The 26,140-nt window shown below is 41.1% G+C and overlaps 1 protein-coding gene across 1 annotated transcript in view; it reads right to left on the bottom strand.

Moving 5' to 3' along the window:
- The window catches only part of HYDIN (HYDIN axonemal central pair apparatus protein), a 377,997-nt gene that overhangs the window by 256,453 nt on the left and 95,404 nt on the right, over positions 1–26,140 (bottom strand). Inside the window, exons 6-8 of the mRNA XM_057493202.1 lie at positions 13,778–13,897; positions 10,562–10,696; positions 886–1,085 (exon numbers count right to left, since the gene is read on the bottom strand). Of these exons, the coding sequence (XP_057349185.1) occupies positions 886–1,085; positions 10,562–10,696; positions 13,778–13,897 (455 nt within the window). The remainder of the gene's footprint in view (positions 1–885; positions 1,086–10,561; positions 10,697–13,777; positions 13,898–26,140) is intronic.

The raw sequence follows: 26,140 nt of genomic DNA, 5'->3' as shown, positions 1-26,140 counted from the left end.
CTCTCTTCTATTTTTAAAGGCCTTTGTGATCACATTGGGCCCACCAGATAATCCAGGATAATCTCCCCATTTTAAGGTCAACTGATCGGCAACCCTCACCTCCCATTGCCTGGTAACATTACACATTTGCAGGTTCTGGGGGTTAGGACGTGGGCATACTTGGGGAGACGTTATTCTGCCTACCACACTGGCAGTGGCTTATCTGAAGAAACAAACAAAAAACTCCACTTATTATATAGTACTTGCAACATACCAGCAGTTTACATCTATTAATTAATTTATTCTTCACAACAACCTTATAAAGTGGCTGCTATACTTTTTCCCATTTTTCAGCCAAGGAATGTGGTACATGAGGCAAGAAATGTGGGCAGCCCCTAGATGCTACAAAAGGCAAAGAAATGGCCTCTCCCTCAAGCCTCCAGAAGTGAACACCACCTTGCTGACGCTTTGATTTTAGCCCAGTGAGGTTTCTGACCTACTGAAATGTCAGATAATAGGTTTGTGTTGTTTTAAGCCACTAAGCTCATGGTAATTTGTTACAATAGCAACAGAAAATTAATATAGCCAGTTATAAAATTCTCAGTCAAAACAAATATATTTATTAATAGATTCCCATGGGCCATTCTTTTTGCTCAATAGAGTTTTATCCAGCATTTCAGGAAACCATCCATACCCAAACCAGCCACATCCAAACCCAAGGTTACTCAGGCAACCTTGAGTTCTGGTTTCCTCTTGGGATGAAGAGGGAGTCTGCCCCACCAGGGTTTCTTAGTTTTACAACTGAATATTGTAACAAGAAGCTCCACCCTGACAGGTATTCTAGCCAACTGTGCTGACTAGATTTAGCTATACTCCATCAAAAACAAGAGCCAAAGGAACACATACCCATCAGTTTGGATGTGAAACACAGCGTCTTTGTTGCCAATGTTGCGTACCAGCAGAATCTTCTGAGTGCTGTATTTGACAGGACAGGTAGAAAAATTCAGCTTGTCGGGAAAATCTAGGATGGCTCGTGCACCTCTGGCTCTGATAGGGACAATGAACTTTTCTCTCTCAGTTACACAGGTCAACATATGGGCGTAATCCTACAAGAGAAGGGTGCAATCGTTATTTGTGGCAACACCAACATGATCAAGATAACTGTGCAAGAAATATGGCCATATGCCAGATACCTTGCAAAACAACCTAATGTATTCCATAAACCATCTCAAGACAATTATAGATGTACTTTGAATGGGATACTCTTTTGAGAGAGAGAGAACACTTCTCATGTTAAAACCTACAAGCCAGTAGAGACACTGATGCTTCATGTGTTTCCCAGATATTAAGGGAGGTGGGATGGGGGAGAGTCAAGGTATATTTTCCTTTAGATCAGAGGTTCACACCAGTTCCTTCACATCCTCCTTCTAAACCCTACCTATTGATCCTTCAAGCCCATGTGTTAGATTGATGGCTCCAATCAGTGGTCTCTCTGTGGCCACCATCTTTGTAATGTGCCTTTGCAGTTTCCCTATCCTGAGTGGAGTCTACTTCTCCATGCCATGCTCTGCCCAGTAGAATGCAGCAGAAGTTAAGCTATGCCAGTGCCAACCTGAGGCCTTGAGAAGCCTTGGACATTTCTGGTATTGCTCTTTGAACCCTGCCACCGCCATGTGAATAAGCCTTGTCTAGATTACTGCAGGATGAGAGCCCAGATGTCCCAGCCAGCACCATGCCAGACCAGCCTGCAGTCCCACATATGTGAGCAAGCCCAGCCAAGATGAGCAGAGGTGCCAGCCCGATGCGTGAGTGGGCCCAAACAAGACCAGAGGAGCCAGAGTCTGTAGAGCCATATGTTTATTATTTTAAGTCATTTAATTTGGTCTGTTATTACACAACAATAGCTAGCTGATACATAGCCCACTTTAAAGCTCACCTCCTGTACAAAGCCATCACTTTACATTAGATATTAGAATCACAAAGCCATTCTAAGTAGAAATTATGAGGTCCTAGACTCCCCCAGTCTAAATGCAAGGAAATGCTGAATTAAGTCACTCTTTATGTCTTTTCATAAGATAAGAAAATAGAATTTGAAAGAGTTCCTCAACGTAGCAAAGAAAATCTTAAAAAAAAAAAAAAAACCCTCACTAACAAGCAAAGCTAAGTGCAAAAGGAAAGTATTAGCAGTCCCTATACAATAGGCCAGGAGCCCAGAAGTTGCTATGAAGAGAATTTGTTATTTAAATCAGGTTTATTTTTCTTCATTTTGTTTTCCCATCATTTTAGCTGCAAGGCAGTCTTGATAAATGTAAAGTCCACTTTGAACTTAAATTTCCTTTTGGCAATAGTGTAGTAAATAGATTAAGAGAGATGGAGGTTTAAAAAAACTCTTTGAGCTCTAGGCATACATGGGGATGTCTGACATATAGAATGACATACAGACCTGGCCATGCACTCAATTTCATGAAACCCGCAAGACAGGTACAAAGTGGTGGTATCCCGCATTGGTTTATTCATTCAACCATGCTCATTAAGTATTCAGATGCCAGGCACTGAGCTAGGTCTGGGAATACAAATGAGTAAGAAACAAAGACGTGGACCACTTTGAGCTTACATAAGGAGTTCTATAATGATGTTGCATAATGATGGAGAATGCAATGAACAGGTAAGTAAAGTATATCTAATATACAATGTAAAACATATATAAATAGGCATTAAAATACAACAGCAGGAACGATCCCAGGACAGAGTCTGTACACCTGCAGTCTCTCTGCCTCCCTGAACTCCATACTGACACTCAGCTGCCCAGTCAGCATCTCACTGCAGACAAACTTACCACGTGCCAAACCTAAGCCCTGGGTAATGCCACTGCCTGTAGCTGTGCATAAAGAATGCCCCGTGGAGGGGAAGGAATGGGGGCTAAAGCCCAGCCCACTCTGCTGGTTCCAACAGCATCAGCCCAGAGTGGGAGCTTTGTCCTCATGCCCACAAAGGCTCTGCAGTGCTGGCCGCGGCCCTGCAGATGACCTACTCTTCCCCCCAAATCTGTTCCTCACTGCTTCCTGGTCTCGGTACTGGCATCTCCGTCCTTCCAGTGGCTTGGATGGAAAACCTTGGAAGGAGGCATCCTCGATTGCTTAATTTCCCAATTTGTTAGTAAATCCTGTAGGACCCACCTCCAAAATACATCCAGACCCTGATCACTTCTCGCCATTTCCACCCTGCCACCCTGGCACTCCAATCTTTCCAGGCTAACCAGACTCTAGTTGAACCCTTGGCCCCCTAAAGTCTATTCTTCACACAAGGGCCAAAGGGATCCAGTTAAAATGTAAGTCAGCTCAGGTTGCTCCTCTGTTCAAAATCCTACAAGCTGAGAGCTGGAGGGCTCATGAGTGGTCTGATACCCTGTCATTTCTCTGGCCACATCTCCTCTTCAGCTCACTCGTCTGCTCCAGGTGCCGGCGTCCTTGCTACCCCTTGAGCATGCTGGAATCGCTCCTGCTTCAGAGGCCTCAAACAGGATGTTCCGTCTGCCCAGCACATGCTTTCCTCTAGCCATTTCTCCCTTAGGACATTGCACAGTCCTACTCTCTCTGACACCTCCCCCAAATGCCCTATTTTAAGCGTAGCTCCTCCCATCACTCCCTAGCCTTTGGTCCTTCTTTAATTTTCTCCAAAGCCAGCAAATAATGGCATGTATTCACCTTTTTACTCAGTCTGTCACATGCTTCCATCAATAGCTCCCAGTCAGCAGAGATTCTGCCCAAGGTCTGCTCTGTATATCCAGTGCCAAAAACAGGACCTAGTACTTAGCAAATATCCCCAGAATAGTTGCTGAATGTAGGAAAATGAGTGATGTAATGTTGGGTGGTGGTGAGTGAAGAAAAATAAAGCCTGACAAGGGGAAAGAGAGTGAGTGGGGTGCTCTTTCACATAGGGTGGCTGGGAAAGGCCTCTCTGAGGAGGTGACGTTTCAGCAGAGACCTGAGGGAAGTAAAAAGGGAAGCCACGTGGGTGGGTGGCAATCTGGGGAAGTGTGATTTGGAACCTGTGGACAGAGAGGAACAAGTTAAGGAGAGATTAGAGCTACAGCAGGGATATTGTGGGAGGCCAGATCACACAGCATCTTGTAAGCCATTGTTAGGACCTAAGCTGGCTAAAAGCATTCATGATGCCGAAAGGTGATCACGATGCACTTGATTTATGTTTTAGGAAAAATCACTAGCTGCTATGGGGGCAAAAAACTGTAAGGAGGCTAAAATGGGAAAAGGGAGGCCAGTTAGGAAACCATTGCAATAGTCCAGGCAAGAGATGACATCGACTTGCCTAGGACGGTAAATGCTGAGCCTAGGATTTGCAAGCAATAAATCCTCAATCAGTGTGTTAGCTGTCATTATTAAAAAGTTGTATTAAATTCAATGATTTGTGTAAGGCATATAGGAAAAACTCAACTTGTGCTTACTCGTATTGTTAGGATACTAATAATGATAAACCTGATAATGATAATAACAACAGAACAAGACAATTTCAGAAAACAACAGGGCTTTGAAGAAAATAAAACATGGGCAAGTACTAATGCAGGCAGGGGCTGCTTTAGGTCAGAACAGCCAAGGAGGCCTCCCTGAGGAGGTGACCTTTGCGCATGGAGACCTGAACAGCATAAGGAGCCAGTCAGGCCAGATCTGGGAATGGAGTGTTCTGGCAAGGGGGATTACAAAGGTAAAAGTCCTAAGGTCGGAACAAATAATAAAACTTCATCGACAATATTCATGAAATTCATTAAAATTGAGTTGTTAGACTCAGCTCTCTGATTGATTCTAGTTTATAGATGGTAATGCCAGGCTCAAAAATCAGACTACTCAGACATAATGAAGTACAAATTACACTAAGCATATTTGATTCTAGAAAACCCCACAGAATTCAACAATGAAACAGTCTAGTCTGATTATATCAGAATCCTAAAGAGATAAGTACTATTTTCATGTTTTCTTAGGAGATTGAACCCAGCAAGCAAAGGTTTTGTTGGGAATGAGAACCTGGGGGGCTCCTGCACGTGTGGGGGCTCACTGTTAACTGAGGCTTTCAGAGAAAGAACAAAAGATGCTGCTGAATCCAGGCTAAGAGAAATTTGTCTTTATTCTAGATTTACATACTCTCTGCCTTGTTCTATAAGGAGTTGCAAACAGCTTAAAATAGTTTAGGAGACTGATGGAAATATCCACAGGGATACTTTCAAACCTATTCAAATTTCCAAACTGGGAAGATTTGAAGTTTGATCAGAATTATATATTTTTTTCATAATCAATTCACAAATTCATAAAAGAATATGAAGAAGTTCTTTAAACAACTCCCTAACAACGTATTCTAATCTCTGAAGCTTTGGATTTAACGACTATATTAGATTATTCAATAAAAAGTTATGTATCGTTCACGGGCTTAAAATTAGTTCAGGTGTTACGACTGGGGAGGCTTTGTCAGCTAAGCAATACACTCCCTTCAGACTACTTAGATTCAGAGTAGGCAAGCCACTGTTCAGAGCCCAGATATTTATTTGGAGACTTTTCCCCTCTACTATCAGAATTTTAGCTATGAATTATATAGCTATAATGTTATCTCCTATGACAATGCTCTCCAGATGAAACCTCCAATCCATTTTTTGTCCCTTTAGCCTTCCTTGCAAACTTAAAAAAAGAAAAAGTAGAATATGAAAATGGCAGATTTGTCTTTCTGAAAAGTGAAAAGAATGAATCTTGATTTTACACCAGCTCCATGATAGAAAGCAAACATGGCAATAATTCTATCCTTTCAAGTCTGAAGTGAAGGAAAATTATGTCTTCTGCTGCACCAAATACTTTTCAAGGCATTCAAGGGCAAGCCGGCCAAGGTGGGAAGCCCTCTTTCTGCCTTTTCTTCACTCCTAAACTTCATGGAGAAATGGCTAACAGAATAAAACTAGATCTGATTAGGGAGTCAGTGAATTTAATACTCAGTGTTCCTGAAAAATGTTATCAATTCCCTAACCAGTTGAAAGTATTTATTATACAGTATCTTCTCAATCTGAAATTTGCGCCTCAGTGGGAAGTATGAGCACTGAAGTCTTAATCAGACCTGAAATGCAACTGATCAGTCACCACCCCCACACTTTCATTCTCCCTTCAACCCACCCACCACGCTTCCGTACCCAACATTCCACAAAAACTCTGCTCACCAAAGTCGCTAATGGCTTTGCCAAATCCAGTGGCTAATTCCACATCTTCATTTTATTCTACTTTTCATAGCTTTCCACACTGTTGATCTCTCCCTCCTTTTTGAAATACTTCATCCATTCGGATCCCAGAGCACAGCCATCTCCAGATCTCCTCCCACTTCTTGAAGACCCTCTCTTAGTGCCATCCTCTGCTGGCATCTCTTCCTCTGCCCAGCCCCCTCCTTATCCACACACGCTCCCAACATCATCTCCTCTACCCCCTGGTGGAAAGTGCCATCTTTAATGGTTTCCAATATCTGTCTCTAGCCCCAGTATTTCCCTTTTACAGCAGATAATTGTGTCTAACTGCTACTTGACATTTCTATTTGGATATCTAAAGGGAAATTCAAACTTAACGTATGAAAAACAGAGCTCTGGATTCCCTACCTTGTCCACCCCCAGCCTCACAAACCCGCTTTTCTTCCTCTGTTCCCTACCTCAGTAAACGGTGATAACACTTGGTCAGTTGCTGGCCAAAAGACCATGAATCAAACTAGACTCCTTTCTTTCTCGCACGCTTTATCCAATCTATCAGCGAATTCTGACAGCTCTACCATAAAAATACATGTCCCAATCCGGCCACTCTCATCACCTTCACTGTCACCACCCTAGTCCAATTCATCCTAGTCTTTTACCCAAACCATTATAGTAGCCTCTTGTCCCTGTATTTACTCATCAGGGTTTGGTGCTGCTACATGTAACAGGGAACAGAACAAAATAAAAACAACTTAAACTAGGTAGATAAAAGCTTATTTCTCTTCCAGAAAGAAGTCCAGAGGTAGGCATGCCAGGTTGGTATGGTGGCTCCACAGTGTTATGAAAGACCCAAATTCCTAAACCTCCTGCTTTCCTGTTCTAGCGTACCATCCATCCTCAATGTCACCTCATGTGGCAGAGTGTATCACTTCTTATTTTCTTCAAACCACTGCTGCCATTTCCATGTGACAACTCTCTACTAAAGGATGCTTTCTCAAGTCCAATGAAGTACCCAGTTTTGTTTTCCTACAAAAGCCTAATATTTTTCATACTCCTTTTAATAGTAAAGATACAAATTTAAGAGGTCAAGAAAAATGCCAGGTTCCAGAATTTCATAGTGTGATGGTAACATTGACTATGATATTTCTACCACACATGACATATTCACTAGAATTATTAGATTAATAACATATCCAAACTTTTTTGTTTAAAGCCTGTATGAAAAGCAGAGATAAGGAAAGCCAAAGTGAATTCGCTGCACCTGTTATTTGGCATTCTTAATGAGTTCAACCCCCAGGAAGCCAGAAAAATAGATGACAGGAAAAATGTAAATTACATTATCATCTTGGACATGCTAATATACACGGGTGCTGAAAATCCAATTGAAAGGGGACTGGTTTATTAAGCTGTGGCATGCTGCAATTTCCATATCTCACCCTGCAGATGTGAGGAGGGTAAATGAGAATGGAGTGTGCTCAGATCAGCAGGGGATAAGAAGAAAAAAATAATACGTATGTACATCGGCTATCAATTTGACCAGAGGAAGAAAAAGTGACACAGTGAAAAGATTGACTTTCATTTTTCCTAAAATAAATCCTGTTCAAGTTACTGCTCTGAAGCATTCTGGAGAAGCACTAAAGATGGCATGACTCCAGCTGGTCATCCTGTGAATGGTCCTGTTGGCTTCCCAACAGAAAGAGTATATGGAGATACCCAGACAACGGGAAGAACTACCGAGAGTAGGGCCTGCTGATAGTGCCAGGGTATCAGGAACATTGCAGAAAAGGGACCAAGACGAGCAGCAGGGGCTTCCCTAAATACCCACCATCACTCTTGGACTGTCAGCAAAAGGAGAAATCACTATGTTCTTAGAAAAGTGATTCTGTAAATTCTATTTTAGCTTAGAGCCCAAATCCAACACAAAATGTAATGTCACCAAAACTGGATACACGTCTCAGAGGTAGCCATTCTCACTCTGTCTACTCATTCGTGCACATAGCCTTTGTTGACTTTCAAATATGGTAAGAAAAAGAAAAATGGTAAGAGGGAATGAAAAAGCTAGGAGTAAGACAAGCAGCCACAAGATATAACCAGGTAATAATCCTCAATAGGAATGTTAGCATTGCTTATTTATAAAGTAACACCTAACATACATACCTAAAATACATTTTGATTATTTGTTTGCAGTATAGGTAAGCAGTAACACAACCTTTTTCTCTTTCTTAGCTTTGAAAAACTGGGAGAGGATGCTTGGACATGCTGGAGAATCCCAATTTCGGCACCTTGCAGTCATCCTCTCTCAGTCGGCTCCCCCTCCTGACGTGCTACTCCACAATGCAGCAGAGGAATAACTAGAGCCAGGTTTATTTTAGGAAAAATCAAAGTTTTGAGATTGACTTTTAGCTTTTGATTAGGGAAAAATTTAAACTATACAACGAAAACATAGCATAAAACCCCATGTACTTGTCACCCAGATTCAACAATTATTAACATTCTGTCATTCTGGCTTCATCTACACTGTTATTATATTTTTACAGCTTTTTAAAGATAAAATTTAGATACGTTGGAAAGCATAAATACTAAATGAACAATTTTGACAAATGGATTCATCCAAATAACCCACACATCAATGATACAGAACATTCCACATCCTCAGAAAGTTCCCTTTTTCAGAAAGACCACCTGCAGACTACCTATTTGTCCAATAGAAGACATATTTCTCCAGCATGCAAAATAATCAAGAGATTCCAACTCCTCAAATCCAGCAACCTTTATATTTCAAGATGCACAAAGGCTTATAATCAGCTTCCTCCAGAAATGACTGTGGGAATTTGACACCCAAACTAAGTCCAGGTGCCATTCTCTTCACAGATAGTATTCAGAAACAGAGTCTTGAGAAAAAAACAAGGATTTCAGTAACACATAACAACAAAAAACCACACTGCTTTTGGAGCTATTTATCCTTTCATTTATTTCAACAGTGCCCAAACAAAATTACAGGTCCATAAATGCAACTCAGGAAATAAATAGCAATACCACAAAGTGGAAAGATAATAACAACAGTATGATTACGATGGAATTTCTGACCACTCACTACAGTGGTGAGAATACATGCTTGGCAGACCACATTCAATTCTCTATTCCTGCTCTCCAGAAAAGCAGAAACACTAACAATTAACCACAGGAATACTGGTAATGGGCATTAACAGCCAACAAGCATTAGTGACAGAGAAGCAGAGATTCAAAGCTAGTTCTCTCTGTCTCTATTATGGTCTTTTGATTCCAATCATAATGGCACAATACAGATAAGCACACACACTGGTAACACTGTACGGAACCTGACATTTCGTTAAGCCGTGTTTTTTGTCTTACGCCTTCAAGCAGGCTGGTAAAATCCCTGTCCTCCTCCCCACACGTCCCCCCTGTGGACCACACAGAGGAAAACTCAGCCCGTGATTTTATGCTCTTGGAGAAGCACTGGGACAGAGCCTCCCCCAGCAGTCCCCCTTAGATGGCCCTTCCTTCCAGGAGGAGATGAAATTTCTATGACTGAGGAGAGCCTGAGAATGGGCTCGATGCCCCTCAGCACCACCATGGGCTCTCTTTGAACTCAGGCTCTTTCCAGCCCGCCTGTGTGCAGACAGGAGTAGGCACACCAGGCAGGTCTCTGCTCTCAGCCCATGTTGTGCTCATGCGTGGAGACAGCTCCGTCAGCCCTTCCCAGAGGACTAGTTACCTGCCAGTCACTGGGGAGCAGGAGGAGGCCCACTCTGGGCCTCAGATCCCTGCCACATTTTTTGTTGTTAATGAGAGTGATACTTGGCCAATATTCAGATTTGGGGTCTCTTTCCTATAATAGTTGGAATCCAGAGAGGAGGGATATATCTAAATAGCATCCAAACTGCCAGGAAGCCATAGTCTTTATGCTCTGTCTCAGCTCATTGCATTTGGACCATTCCTTTTCCTTTTTGGTGCCCCTCTAGCCATGCAGTCAAATATAAATATGCTAGGTCAGTGCCAGAGGTGGGAAGCTTCCAGAAGGATTACTCTTCTTTACACCCTGGCTCCTTACAGCTCACATAAGCCCTCAGCACTGCTTGATAATCTTCTACTCATTCCCAGTGGTAGGACACCCCCTGCCCTCCCCGATCCTTATCACTCCTCTCACCACCACCGCACTACTGACACCATCAACACCATCAACACCACCATCAGTAACACAACTGCCGTCATTGAACCTACACCGCTACTACCAACACCATAACCAATAGCACTACCACCACCCCCACCATGAATATTCAGAATTGCAAACTGCCAGTGACAAGCACTCAACCAGCTTCTTGCCAGTGGTGCTGTTACCTTGTTCTCCTCTGGAGTGAACAGGACTCGGAATACGGCTGGCACTCCCGGAGCTATTTTGTGGCAGATATCTTTGGGGCTGATTACTTTAAAGTAAGGTGAACTTTCCTCGACAACTTTCACCATCCTTGGAATCTGCAAGAAAAACACACAATGGTGGACAATGTGTATGTGAAAAAGCAGAAGAAAACGTACAGGCTTTGCAGTTCAACATGAAATCTCCACATACTACTTATGAGCCATGAGACCTGGGTCAGCTCTGAACTTCAGTTTCCTCAACTATAAAAGGAAGTGACAGTATCTCTTTATCCCAGAGCCTCACACAAAGTAAACACTCAATGCATTTTAGCTTTAGTTTTTCTTAACACTACTATTATCACTCATTTTTATTGTTACTGGTCTCTGTTCATTTTATTATTTAAATGTGACTATCTTCAAGGATGAACTGTTTCATCATCTAAAACTTCACCCACACAGTGCACGTAAGGTGGATTTCCCAACAGTTGAGAACTGCTCTGGGAGAAGTCACACTTACTGTGGTCTGCTATGGGCCATCCACTATACAAGCTGTGCCACCTGATCATCACAATAACCTCCAGGCCTCACTATGACTCCCATTCCGCAGATGTGGAAACAGGCACGTGCCCCAAGTGCTACAGCCTCACCAAGCCACAGTGCTGGGAGTCGAGTCCCCGCCTAATTCTACTTACCCTTTCTATGGGGCTGTCCTAAGGAAACACCACTTGAAGCAAGAACAAAAGAGCTGTACAACATCCCTAGGGCCAGTGTCACAGCAACTTCAAATACTTACATTCTTCTCAAATCTTCCTCTGCTATGCTTGCCTTGCCCAGAGCACAGAAAGGTGCCGAGCAATAAAAGAAATGCAGTTGTGAGGAGAATGGGGTTGAAGGCCTTAGGGACATAAGGAAAAGGAGAAGATTGATTTTTTAAAGACCCAAAGGGGGCAGAAGAAAGTTAACCATAGTCAAGCTTGACCTAGAAGTCCCAGGTAAAAAATGAAGGAAAAATAACTCCCACCACCTCTCAAAGCTGAAACCCAAATGGGTGAGGGAAGAAGAAAAGCAGAGAGAATTCAGACAGATCTTAAGACTTGGGAGAGGGGCGGCAAGGAAGAAGGGTGTGCAAGTCTGATGGCGATAGATTTAGCTTTGCTGTAAGGGGAATGTGCAGTGGCATTTATGCTGTGTGGAATGCACTATATAAGATTGTTGGGAAACTTTCAGTAAGAGCATAATTATGGATTAAACACTAGAAAGGAAAACACCAGCAACACTTATGATAATATATTGGTTTAGTGCTTACTATGTGATGGGCATTGAGCTGAACACTTTAAATTCACTATCTCATTTATTATTTCAAACAGCCTATTGAAATGGGTGCCACTATTACCACCATGGCTTGGAGAAGTAAAAGGCTTAGCCAAGGTCTGAAGATGGGAGACTGCCGAGCTGGAATATGAACACAGATTAGTCTGACTCAGAGTCTGGGTGCTTATAACTGTATCCCAAGGAGAATCATGTCGTGGCTCATAGAGTATTAATGGCATATTCTCACCTTGTGTGTGTGAGAGAAATTATGACTCAACAGTCTCCGTCTTTTGCATTCCATGCTCATGAGGAAACAAATAGAAGGTAAATGGCACAGGAAGCATTTCTCAGTGCTCCAAATCTATCCCAGTGGTTCCTTATGAATCCATGACAAGGAAGCAGAGAAGCAGACTTACAAGCCAACTGCTACAATGGTTCTGGGAATAACTCACCCAAGGACAAGCCTGCCTAGCCTAAACAAATCTGTCTGCTTGTTGGTAGCTGGACTTTCCTGGATGGGGACCTTCCTTTCATGAGGTCCAAAACTATAGCAGCATCTTATCAAGACATGTTGGGTTGTCCATGAGAACTGAGTGCCCTTTGGCAGACAAAACTTACACACGCCCTGTATCCTTGACTTCCTCATGTATGCCCACTGACAATTGTTTCTTGTTTGGGGCCAGGGAGGAGTGGCCAAAGTACCCTTTCTCTAGTTCCTTTCTGTCTTTAATAGCCTAAAAATACCTAAGTAAGGGTCAAAAATTAGTGGAGAAAGGGAAAAAGAGAATGGAAGTGAGAAAATTCTTCTCTCTGCCTATCCTTTTAGCTTCTGCTTCATGAGCTTCTCTTGCTAGCACTCCAGCAGCTAAGAACGAAATGTGCCATTTTCTCCACAGTCTGACTTTACTGTCACTCGGTCACCCCCACTGACCTCTAAAAGGCATCACTGACTCCCTTAATGAGCTGAATACAATACTGCACTGAATATAATACCGTACAGAACTGCACAGCTTCCCATTTGCCTTTTTCTTACAGCTAGAAGTTTTTGCCTCCACATTCTCTGTAAGTGTTCCTCTTGCCTTCATACTCAATTTAACATTGCTCAGATGCCTTCCTTCCCATCTGATTACTTTTCACACTTAACTGCTTCATGCTGACCTCCCACATTACTCTTGTGTTCATTATTGTTTGATGTCAAGGATATCTTCAGGCATTTAATATTTTTTCTTGAAATAAACCCTAATTCATCTCAGAAGAAAAATGCATAAGGATGGAGAAGAAATCTTCAATTGCAACCACAAAGAGAAAAGGTACAGACAGTGGGAGAAGCTGTCCAAAACTATCTGTGGACAAAATCTGAAAGCTTTCTGAGATAGAAGGGAAAAGATAGAAAGTGGGGAAAGGGATCTCCATTTTCTTAAGTTTTAAAATGTATATATACAGTTGTAGAATACATATGAATTGGCTTAACAACCATAATTCATATGAGCAGAGCTTATATCTTCAATTGGGGAAATGGTGGCTGTAATACAAGGCATATAAACACAAATAGTAATTGTCTGGTCTTAAATGAAAACCTAGCCCAACTGTTCACACATGAGAACTTCATGACATTCATGTAGACAATATTTTATTTAACGAAATGTTAGTGCACATGTTGGGAGTTTACCATATTCGGCACTGCCCTGGGATTGAACATATAGCAACAACAACAAAAATAAACATAGCCTTGTCTCCATTAAACTTAAAGTCAAAGTGTGTGTGTTCATCTGTTTTCCTAGGCCTATCAAATTAACGAATTTATCTAAGATCCTACAGAATCCCATTTTATTTAATCCTTTCTTAAATATCCATAAAGGGTGCAGCCATCCCAGTGAACATACTCACTTTGTCATTGTTCCTCAGAATCAGTGGAACTTCATAGACTTCACAGGGAGTGTAGTTCTGAAATACAATTTCTGATGGGAAGGGCTGGAATAATGCCTGATCCAGGTCAATTCCTGAAAACTGTAGTTTAAAGAGTAAATTAATCATAGAGTCATACACTGAAAGAAATGACTGGTAAGATAATACTACCCAGACTGATGGATATTAATACTACCAACACAGGAAACACTCAAAGAGGGGTAACTACTGTAAACAATAATTGTTACAATTAGTAAAGTAATTATAACCAACTTCTTCAATACAGAGGAAAGATGTTTTGATCCTCGCCTTAAAAAATATAGGCTAATTAGCACACCAATCCACAACTTCCATTTCCAGTAATGGTGTTTAAGGTAATTTGAACTAATACCCCTATAAGAATAACAAGAAAAGTTGTACAAACAAATATCTGCTTGGGAGTGCTGAACAGTTAACAAGATCTAATGAGCTGATGTTGAAGCTTGAATTACATCAGGCTAGTAACTTGTAAAGTATTCAACATGTTTTGAGTATGCCATGTTTCCCTAAAAATTCAGAATAGCCCATGATGCCCTGTAAGTTTGTAGTTGTACATTGGGGCACCCGGGCACACAGTTTGGAAACTGACAGTGTAAGCATCCACCTCAATAATTTAGAAAAACAATACAAACATTAAAAAACCCAAACAGCTAGAAAAATGACAAAACAAAAACAATAGCAGACATTGATGATATAGAAGGTAACTGCACTATAGAATCAACAGAGTCAAAAGGTGAGTCTTTAAAACGACCAGAAAATTTATAAAATACACAGTCTGGTCAAGGAATTAAGACAGAATGCACAGAGAATGATTATAAAGAATGAAAACAGGATCATTACTACAGAATCTGAACTAAGTAAAAAGATAACAAATAGATATTATGTTCATAAATGTGAAAATTTAGATAAAAAGTACAAATTCCTAAAAGATAAAATTTATCAAAACTAGCACTAGATGAAATAGAAATACAAGTAGTTCTGCCCATCAGTAGATGAATGGATAAAGAAAATGTGCTACGCATATACAATGGAATACTATTCAGCCATAAGAAGAATACAAATATTATCATTTGCAACAACATGGATGGAGCTAGAGGATATTATGCTCAGTGACATAAGCCAGGCAGAGAAAGACAAGTACCAAATGATTTCCCTCATTTGTGGAGTTTAACAACGAAGCAAAACTGAAGGAACAAAACAGCAGCAGACTCACAGAACCCAAGAAGGGACTAGTGGTTACCAAAGAGGAAGGGTTGGGGAGGGCGAGTGGGGAGGGAGGGAGAAGGGGATTGAGGGATATTATGATTGGCACACATGGTGTATTGGGGGGCTCATAGGGAAGACAGTGTAGCACAGAGAAGACAAGTAGTGACTGTGTGGCATCTTACCACACTGATGGACAGTGACTGCAATGGGGTAGGGGGGGACTTGATAATATGGGTGAATGTAGTAACCACAATGTTTGTCATGTGAGACCTTCATAAGAGTGTATATCAATGATACCTTGATAAAAAATTAAATAAATAAAAAAAATTAATTCAAGGAAAAGCAAAGGAATATAAGTTTCCTATAAATTTATAAGAACAAACTAAAGATACTGAGAACAACAACAACAAAAAAGAAATACAAGTCATTCTATAACTATTCGAGAAATTGAATCTGTAAATAAAAACCTCTCATAGAGAAAATTCTGGCCCAAATAACTTTATGAGCAAATTCTAGCAAACATTCATATATGATACATTCAAATATAGAAACTCTCCCAAAGAAAAACAACATATTAAATATCTACCAACTCAACTGATGATGTTGGGAGAGCTTTCATATACCCAAAAAAGACTGTAGAAGAAAGGAATACTATAGGTCAATCTTACTCATGAACTGTAGATCTCAAAAAAGTAATGGAACATTAGCAAACTGCAATCCACAATATATTAAAAGGATAATACATCATGACCCAGTTGAGTTCATCTCAGAAATTTAAAGTTGTTTTAACATTAGAAATTGATCAAGAGGAAACAAAATTGTAATTTTCCCCCGAAGAAAAAATTGTTTATTTGTAAAATGGTAAAGAACCTATAAACTATTAGAGTCAGTAAGTGATTTATTAGGTCACTAAGTACAAGGTCAACATACAAAAATCCATTATATTTCTATGTACTAGCAATGAACGTTCAGGAAAAGAGATTTATAAACAATATCATTTAAAGCAGCACCCAAAACATGAAATATACAGGAATAAAGCCTATGAAAGATGTGCAAGATCTTTATCCAGAAAAACTACAAAAGATTATTGAAAGGAATTTAAAAAGACCCACATAAATACAACAATATATCATGTTCATGAATTGAAGCACTCAATATTTTAAGTATGTCAAATACTTCCCCATTTGATCTAAAAATTCAATGCAAGAGGGCAGAGCCAAGATGGTGGCATGAGTAGAGCAGTGGAAATCTCCTCCCAAAACCACATATATTTTTGAAAATACAACAAAGAAAACTCTTCCTAAAAGAGAGACCAGAAGACACAGGACAACAGCCAGACCAGAGCCACACCTGTGAGAACCCAGCGCCTCACGAAGGGGGTAAGATACAAGCCCCGGCCCTGCGGGAGCCGAGCGCCCCTCCCCCCAGCTACCAGCGGGAGAAGAGCAGGCGGAGCGGGAGGAAGAGGGAGCCCAGGACTGCCGAACACCCAGCCCCCGCCATCCGGGCCAGAGCACAGACACAGTGCATGCGCGGGGTCCTGGATACTAGGGAAACAGGGCAGCAAGACCTGTGAGTGGGTCCATGCAGACGTTGCACCCAGGACAAAGAAAAGCGAGTGCTTTTCGGAAGTCTTTAACGGACAGGGACCCCAAAATCAGACGGAAGCATCCTGTGACACTTAGTCTAGCAGCAGGAAATCTGGGGATCTCTGGGCACTCTAACCCCCTGGGCAGCAGGGAGCACAGAGGCCCCTCACAGAGATAAATAGCCTCCCGGCCGTTCCCCCTCTAACGCGGCTCCACCACTTTGGAGCAGCTGCCTGAGCCAGGCCACGCCCACAGCAACAGTGGAGATAAACTCCATAGCAGAAGGGCAGGAAGCAGAAGCCCTGTCTGCACGCATCTGCCCAGCACAAGCCACTAGAGGTCGCTGTTCTCCCAGGAGAGGAGGGCCACAAACCAACAAGAAAGGAAGTCCTTCCAGCCGTCACTCGTCCCAGTTCTGCAGACTATTCCTATCACCATGAAAAGGCAAAGCTACAGGCAGACAAAGATCACAGAGACAACACCAGAGAAGGAGACAGACCTAACCAGTCTCCCTGAAAAAGAATTCAAAATAAGAATCATAAACATGCTGACAGAGATGCAGAGAAATACGCAAGAGAAATGGGATGAAGTCCGGAAGGAGATCACAGATGCCAGAAAGGAGATCGCAGAAATGAAACAAACTCTGGAAGGGTTTATAAGCAGAATGAATAAGATGCAAGAGGCCATTGATGGAATAGAAACCAGAGAACAGGAATGCATAGAAGTTGACATAGAGAGAGATAACAGGATCTCCAGGAATGAAACAATATTAAGAGAACTGTGTGATCAATCCAAAAGGAACAATATCCATATTATAGGGGTTCCAGAAGAAGAAGAGAGAGGAAAAGAGATGGAAAGTATCTTAGAAGAAATAATTGCTGAAAACTTCCCCAAACTGGGGGAGGAAATAATCGAACAGACCATGGAAATACACAGAACCCCCAACAGAAAGGATCCAAGGAGGACAACACCAAGACACATAATAATTAAAATGGCAAAGATCAAGGACAAGGAAAGAGTTTTAAAGGCAGCTAGAGAGAAAAAGGTCACCTATAAAGGAAAACCAATCAGACTATCATCAGACTTCTCGACAGAAACCATACAGGCCAGAAGAGAATCGCATGATATATTTAATACAATGAAACAGAAGGGCCTTGAACCAAGGATACTGTATCCAGCATGACTATCATTTAAATATGATGGTGGGATAAAACAATTCCCAGACAAACAAAAGCTGAGAGAATTTGCTTTCCACAAACCACCTCTACAGAACATCTTACAGGGACTGCTCTAGATGGGAGCACTCCTAGAAAGAGCACAGCACAAAACACCCAACATATGAAGAATCGAGGAGGAGGAATAAGAAGGGACAGAAGAAAAGAATCTCCAGACAGTATATATAACAGCTCAATAAGCGAGCTAAGTTAGGCAGTAAGATACTAAAGAGGCTAACCTTGAACCTTTGGTAACCACTAATTTAAAGCCTGCAATGGCAATAAGTACATATCTTTCAATAGTCACCCTAAATGTTAATGGGCTGAATGCACCAATCAAAAGACATAGAGTAATAGAATGGATAAAAAAGCAAGAACCGGGAGAAAAGGGAGGGCTGTACAACACAGAGAAGGCAAGTAGTGATTCTACAACATTTTGCTATGCTGATGGACAGTGACTGTAAAGGGGTTTATAGGGGAGTCCTGGTATAGGGGAGAGCCTAGTAAACATAATATTCGTCATGTAAGTGTAGATTAGTGATACCAAAAACAAAGCAAAAAAAAAAAAAGGCAGTTCCTGTGTGGTAACCTCCAACGAGTTCTACACAAGGGTATAAAGGGCATATAAAAGTGTAGGCAAAGGGTCTGTTTGTGTTTATACAGAGGATCAAAGCCTAATTGGGCTACCCCGAAAATGAACTAAGATACGATATGAAAAAGAACTTCCAACATCTGCACTCTCTGGAAGACTCATGCCAGAAGTTGATCATCAAAAAACCCCAACAAAGATCCACGCACTGCTACAGCTGTAGATGCACTCATCCCACCAGTTCCTGGACTTGCCATGGGAATGAGGAAGGAGATATCTAAGCTGGCCTGTGCATACAGTAAAACAACAAATTTGACTGGATCTATACTGTTGGAACTCAACCAAGAATTTGGAGAAGTGCAAATTGTAGCGCTCCAAACTCTTACAACTACAGACTATTTACTGTTAAAAGAACATATGGCATGTGAACAGTCCCCAGGAATGGGTTGTTTGAATTTGTCTGATTTCTCTCAGACTGTTCAAGTTCAGTTGGACAATATCCACCATATCATAGATAAGTTTTCACAAATGCCTAAGGTGCCTTAATGGTTTTCTTGGTTTCACTGGAGATGGCTGGTAATTACAGATATGCTTTGGTTATGTAACTATACTCCTATTATGTTAATGTGTGTGCGCAATTTAAGTAGTAGCTTAAAACCTATATATATGCTGAAGTAACTCTACAAGAAGATATGTCAAAGAAATAATCAATCTTCCCATGTTTTCTTCCGTCTGCTACTTCTATAGCTTTTCTTCTTCCTTCCTAATTACAACCCTTAAATAGAATTCGTGCCTCATATCAAATTTACCGAGTATCATAACTCCTCCAAGTGGTAAAGATACCTCAAGACAAGTGCTGGGCATAGAAGCCACAGGGCATAAATATGCAAAGAAGTAAAAAGCTAACCTTTTCAAACAATAAGGCTTCCCTCTCACTTACCAACTTCACATTTCCCTGTATGGCCCCAGAAGATGACTGGTTAGCCAGAGATGGGTAAGATTCCTCAAGGGAGGAACAGCCTAAGATAGGCACAGTCGCAGGGGGGCCATCAGGTGAGAAATTGGGGATCAACAGAGGCGAGGATTAGAACCTCACCCCCCCTGTTTTGAGAGAAATCTTCTGCATACGTGGATGTTTTATTGCCCTGGTCTAGCTTGGATTAACACATAGTCTACAGGCACACACCTGATCATCTACATTTGCTCTCTTACAACACTAAACTATGTTTTCTACCTTTATCTTGTATCTACCTACCACTTCAGCATTTTATTAAAAATAATAATAATAAAGAGAGAAATGTGGTATCCACATATAAATCAAGTATAAAAACCAAATGAGTATTCATATTTGAACTGACTGTTTAGAGTTCATAATGCATGAGCAAAACCGAAAGTTTCTGTGATGACTGCCCTTGTACTGCTCACTATGTAAATTATTCATTATGTAAGAATTTGTTCTCCATGTAAGAACTTGTTTGTTATGCCTCAGAAGATTGGAGACTGACGAAAATTAGGCTTGGGGTGGATTAATGATTGTGCATTGAGCATTGACTCCCCTATACAGAATTTTATTGTCGTTAACAACCATTTGATCAATAAATATGAGAGATGCCCTCACAAAAAAAAAAAAAAAAAGGACAGACTTCCAATGGTAAAATAAATAAGTAACCGGGATGTAATGTATAGCATAAGGAATATAGTCAAGATATTGTAACAGCTTGGTAGGGTGATAGCTGGAACCTAGAATTATGTATATAAATGTTCTACCACTGTGTTGTACACTTGAAACTAATGTAATGTAATACTGTGCGTCAACTACCCTTCAATAAAAAATAATTATTTAAAAAAAAAAATGGTCTTTAAAAAGTCGGCTCTCGGGGGCGGAAGATGGCGGCGTGAGTAGAGCAGCGGAAATCTCCTCCCAAAACAACATTATATCTATGAAAATATAACAAAGACAACCCTTCCCAGAATAAAGACCAGAGGACACAGGACAATATCCAGACCACATCCGCACCTGAGAGAACCCAGCGCCTCGTGAAGGGGGTAAGATGCAAGCCCCGGCCCCGCGGGAGCCGAGCGCCCCTCCCCCCAGCTCCCGGCGGGAGAAGAGCAGGCAGAGCGGGAGGGAGACGGAGCCCAGGACTGCCGAACACCCAGCCCCAGCCATCCGGGCCAGAGTGCAGGGCGCTCGATACTAGGAAAACAGGGCAGCAAGAACAGTGAGCAGGCACTGGAGGCTGGGCGACAGAGGACATAAGAAAAGCGCGCGACCATTTATTTTTTGCTTTTTTGCTGTTTTGTTTTGGCGAGCGCTTTTTGGAAGTCTTAAAGGGATAGGGACCCCAATACTAGGGAAACAGGGCAGAAAGACCGACCGGTGAGCAGAGGCCTGAGGCTGGCACCGGAGAATAAAGAAAAACGAACGACCACCTTTTTCTTTAATTAAAAACTTTTTTTTTTTTTTAATTAAAAAAATTTTTTTTCTTTTTTTTTTGGTGGTCGTTGTTTTGTTTTGGCGGGTGCTTTTTCGAAGTCTTAAAGGGGCAGGGTGGGTCACTTAATCCAGAGGCAAGGAATCCGGGATCTCTGGGCACCCTAACCCCTGGGCTGCAGGTAGCAGGGAGGCCCCTTACGGAGATAAATAGCCTCCCAGCAGCTCCTGCTCCAACGCGACTCCACCATTTTGGAGTAGCTGCCGGAGCTAGGCCACGCCCACAGCAACAGCAGAGATTAACTCCATAGCAGCCAGGCAGGAAGCAGAAACCCTGTCTGCGCGCAGCTGCGCAGCACAAGCCACTAGAGGTCGCTGTTCTCCCAGGAGAGGAGGGCCACAAACCAACAAGAAAGGAAGTCCTTCCAGCCGTCACTCGTCCCAGTTCTGCAGACTATTCCTATCACCATGAAAAGGCAAAGCTACAGGCAGACAAAGATCACAGAGACAACACCAGAGAAGGAGACAGACCTAACCAGTCTCCCTGAAAAAGAATTCAAAATAAGAATCATAAACATGCTGACAGAGATGCAGAGAAATACGCAAGAGAAATGGGATGAAGTCCGGAAGGAGATCACAGATGCCAGAAAGGAGATCGCAGAAATGAAACAAACTCTGGAAGGGTTTATAAGCAGAATGGATAGAATGCAAGAGGCCATTGATGGAATTGAAATCAGAGAACAGGAACGCATAGAAGCTGACATAGAGAGAGATAAAAGGATTTCCAGGAATGAAACAATATTAAGAGAACTGTGTGACCAATCCAAAAGGAAAAATATCCGTATTATAGGGGTTCCAGAAGAAGAAGATAGAGGAAAAGAGATGGAAAGTATCTTAGAAGAAATAATTGCTGAAAACTTCCCCAAACTGGGGGAGGAAATAATCGACCACAGAAATACACAGAACCCCCAACAGAAAGCAAACAAGGAGGACAACACCAAGACACATAATAATTAAAATGGCAAAGATCAAGGACAAGGAAAGAGTTTTAAAGGCAGCTAGAGAGAAAAAGGTGACCTATAAAGGAAAACCCATCAGACTAACATTAGACTTCTCGACAGAAACCCTACAGGCCAGAAGAGAATCGCATGATATATTTAATACAATGAAACAGAAGGGACTTGAACCAAGGATACTGTATCCAGCATGACTATCATTTAAATATGATGGTGGGATTAAACAATTCCCAGACAAACAAAAGCTGAGGGAATTTGCTTTCCACAAACCACCTCTACAGAACATCTTACAGGGACTGCTCTAGATGGGAGCACTCCTAGAAAGAGCACAGCACAAAACACCCAACATATGAAGAATCGAGGAGGAGGAATAAGAAGGGACAGAAGAAAAGAATCTCCAGACAGTATATATAACAGCTCAATAAGCGAGCTAAGTTAGGCAGTAAGATACTAAAGAGGCTAACCTTGAACCTTTGGTAACCACTAATTTAAAGCCTGCAATGGCAATAAGTACATATCTTTCAATAGTCACCCTAAATGTTAATGGGCTGAAGGCACCAATCAAAAGACACAGAGTAACAGAATGGATAAAAAAGCAAGACCCATCTATATGCTGCTTACAAGAAACTCACCTCAAACCCAAAGACATGTACAGACTAAAAGTCAAGGGATGGAAAAACATATTTCAAGCAAACAACAGCGAGAAGAAAGCAGGGGTTGCAGTACTAATATCAGACAAAATAGACTTCAAAACAAAGAAAGTAACAAGAGATAAAGAAGGACACTACATAATGATAAAGGGCTCAGTCAAACAAGAGGATATAACCATTCTAAATATATATGCACCCAACACAGGAGCACCAGCATATGTGAAACAAACACTAACAGAACTAAAGGGGGAAATAGACTGCAATGCATTCATTTTAGGAGACTTCAACACACCACTCACCCCAAAGGATAGATCCACCGGGCAGAAAATAAGTAAGGACACGGAAGCACTGAACAACACAGTAGAGCAGATGGACCTAATAGACATCTATAGAACTCTACATCCAAAAGAAAGAGGATACACATTCTTCTCAAGTGCACATGGAACATTCTCCAGAATAGACCACATACTAGGCCACAAAAAGAGCCTCAGAAAATTTCAAAAGATAGAAATCCTACCAACAAACTTTTCAGACCACAAAGGCATAAAACTAGAAATAAACTGTACAAAGAAAGCAAAAAGGCTCACAAACACATGGAGGCTTAACAACACGCTCCTAAATAATCAATGTATCAATGACCAAATCAAAATGGAGATCCAGCAATATATGGAAACAAATGACAACAACAACACTAAGCCCCAACTTCTGTGGGACACAGCAAAAGCAGTCTTAAGAGGAAAGTATATAGCAATCCAAGCATATTTAAAAAAGGAAGAACAATCCCAAATGAATGGTCTAATGTCACAATTATCGAAATTGGAAAAAGAAGAACAGATGAGGCCTAAGGTCAGCAGAAGGAGGGACATAATAAAGATCAGAGAAGAAATAAATAAAATTGAGAAGAATAAAACAATAGCAAAAATCAATGAAACCAAGAGCTGGTTCTTCGAGAAAATAAACAAAATAGATAAGCCCCTAGCCAGACTTATTAAGAAGAAAAGAGAGTCAACACAAATCAACAGTATCAGAAACGAGAAAGGAAAAATCACGACGGACCCCACAGAAATACAAAGAATTATTAGAGAATACTATGAAAACCTATATGCTACCAAGCTGGGAAACCTAGGAGAAATGGACAACTTCCTAGAAATATACAACCTTCCAAGATTGATCCAGAAAGAAACAGAAAATCTAAACAGACCAATTACCAGCAACGAAATTGAAGCGGTAATAAAAAAAACTACCAAAGAACAAAACCCCCGGGCCAGATGGATTTACCTCAGAATTTTATCAGACATACAGGGAAGACATAATACCCATTCTCCTTAAAGTTTTCCAAAAAATAGAAGAGGAGGGGATACTCCCAAACTCATTCTATGAAGCTAACATCACCCTAATACCAAAACCAGGCAAAGACCCCACTAAAAAAGAAAACTACAGACCAATATCCCTGATGAACGTAGATGCAAAAATACTCAACAAAATATTAGCAAACCGAATTCAAAAATACATCAAAAGGATCATACACCATGACCAAGTGGGATTCATCCCAGGGATGCAAGGATGGTACAACATTCGAAAGTCCATCAACATCATCCACCACATCAACAAAAAGAAAGACAAAAACCACATGATCATCTCCATAGATGCTGAAAAAGCATTTGACAAAGTTCAACATCCATTCATGATAAAAACTCTCAGCAAAATGGGAATAGAGGGCAAGTACCTCAACATAATAAAGGCCTTCTATGAAAGACCCACAGCCAACATTATATTGAACAGAGAGAAGCTGAAAGCTTTTCCTCTGAGATCGGGAACTAGACAGGGATGCCCACTCTCCCCACTGTTATTTAACATAGTACTGGAGGTCCTAGCCACAGCAGTCAGACAAAACAAAACAATACAAGGAATCCAGATTGGTAAAGAGGAAGTTAAACTGTCACTATTTGCAGATGACATGATACTGTACATAAAAAACCCTAAGGACTCCACCCCAAAACTACTAGAACTGATATCGGAATACAGCAAAGTTGCAGGATACAAAATCAACACACAGACATCTGTGGCTTTCCTATATACTAACAACACAAAGAGAACCAACAGAAAGAGAAATCAGGAAAACAACTCCATTCACAATTGCATTAAAAAAAAAATACCTAGGAATAAACCTAACCAAAGAAGTGAAAGACTTATACTCTGAAAACTACAAGTCACTCTTAAGAGAAATTAAAGGGGACACTAACAGATGGAAACTCATCCCATGCTCGTGGCTAGGAAGAATTAATATCGTCAAAATGGCCATCCTGCCCAAAGCAATATACAGATTTGATGTAATCCCTATGAAACTACCAGCAACATTCTTCAATGAACTGGAACAAATAATTCAAAAATTCATATGGAAACACCAAAGACCCCAAATAGCCAAAGCAATCCTGAGAAAGAAGAATAAAGTAGGGGGGATCTCACTCCCCAACTTCAAGCTCTACTATAAAGCCATAGTAATCAAGACAATTTGGTACTGGCACAAGAGCAGAGCCACAGACCAATGGAACAGAATAGAGAATCCAGACATTAACCCAGACATATATGGTCAATTAATATTTGATAAAGGAGCCATGGACATACAATGGGGAAATGACAGTCTCTTCAAAAGATGGTGCTGGCAAAACTGGACAGCTACATGTAGGAGAATGAAACTGGACCATTGTCTAACCCCATATACAAACATAAACTCCAAATGGGTCAAAGACCTGAATGTAAGTCATGAAACCATTAAACTCTTGGAAGAAAACATAGGCAAAAACCTCTTAGACATAAACATGAGTGACCTCTTCTTGAACATATCTCCCCGGGCAAGGAAAACAACAGCAAAATGAACAAGTGGGACTATATTAAGCTGAAAAGCTTCTGTACAGCAAAAGACACCATCAGTAGAACAAAAAGGAACCCTACAGTATGGGAGAATATATTTGAAAATGACACATCCGATAAAGGCTTGACGTCCAGAATATATAAAGAGCTCACATGCCTCAACAAACAAAAAACAAATAACCCAATTAAAAAATGGGCAGAGGAACTGAACAGACAGTTCTCCAAAAAAGAAATACAGATGGCCAACAGACACATGAAAAGATGCTCCACATCGCTAATTATCAGAGAAATGCAAATTAAAACTACAATGAGGTATCACCTCACACCAGTAAGGATGGCTGCCATCCAAAAAACAGACAACAACAAATGTTGGCGAGGCTGTGGAGAAAGGGGAACCCTCCTACACTGCTGGTGGGAATGTAAGTTAGTTCAACCATTGTGGAAAGCAGTATGGAGGTACATCAAAATGCTCAAAACAGACTTACCATTTGACCCAGGAATTGCACTCCTAGGAATTTACCCTAAGAATGCAGCAATCAAGTATGAGAAAGATCAGTGCACCCCTATGTTTATCGCAGCACTATTTACAATAGCCAAGAATTGGAAGCAACCTAAATGTCCATCGATAGATGAATGGATAAAGAAGATGTGGTACATATACACAATGGAACATTATTCAGCTATAAGAAGAAAACAAATCCTACCATTTGCAGCAACATGGATGTAGCTGGAGGGTA

The sequence above is a fragment of the Manis pentadactyla genome, chromosome 15 (assembly GCF_030020395.1).
Source record: "Manis pentadactyla isolate mManPen7 chromosome 15, mManPen7.hap1, whole genome shotgun sequence".
NCBI classification, from domain to species: Eukaryota; Metazoa; Chordata; class Mammalia; order Pholidota; family Manidae; genus Manis; species Manis pentadactyla.
Note: the sequence above shows the minus strand (reverse complement) of the source record. Positions and strands in the feature narration are given on the sequence as shown.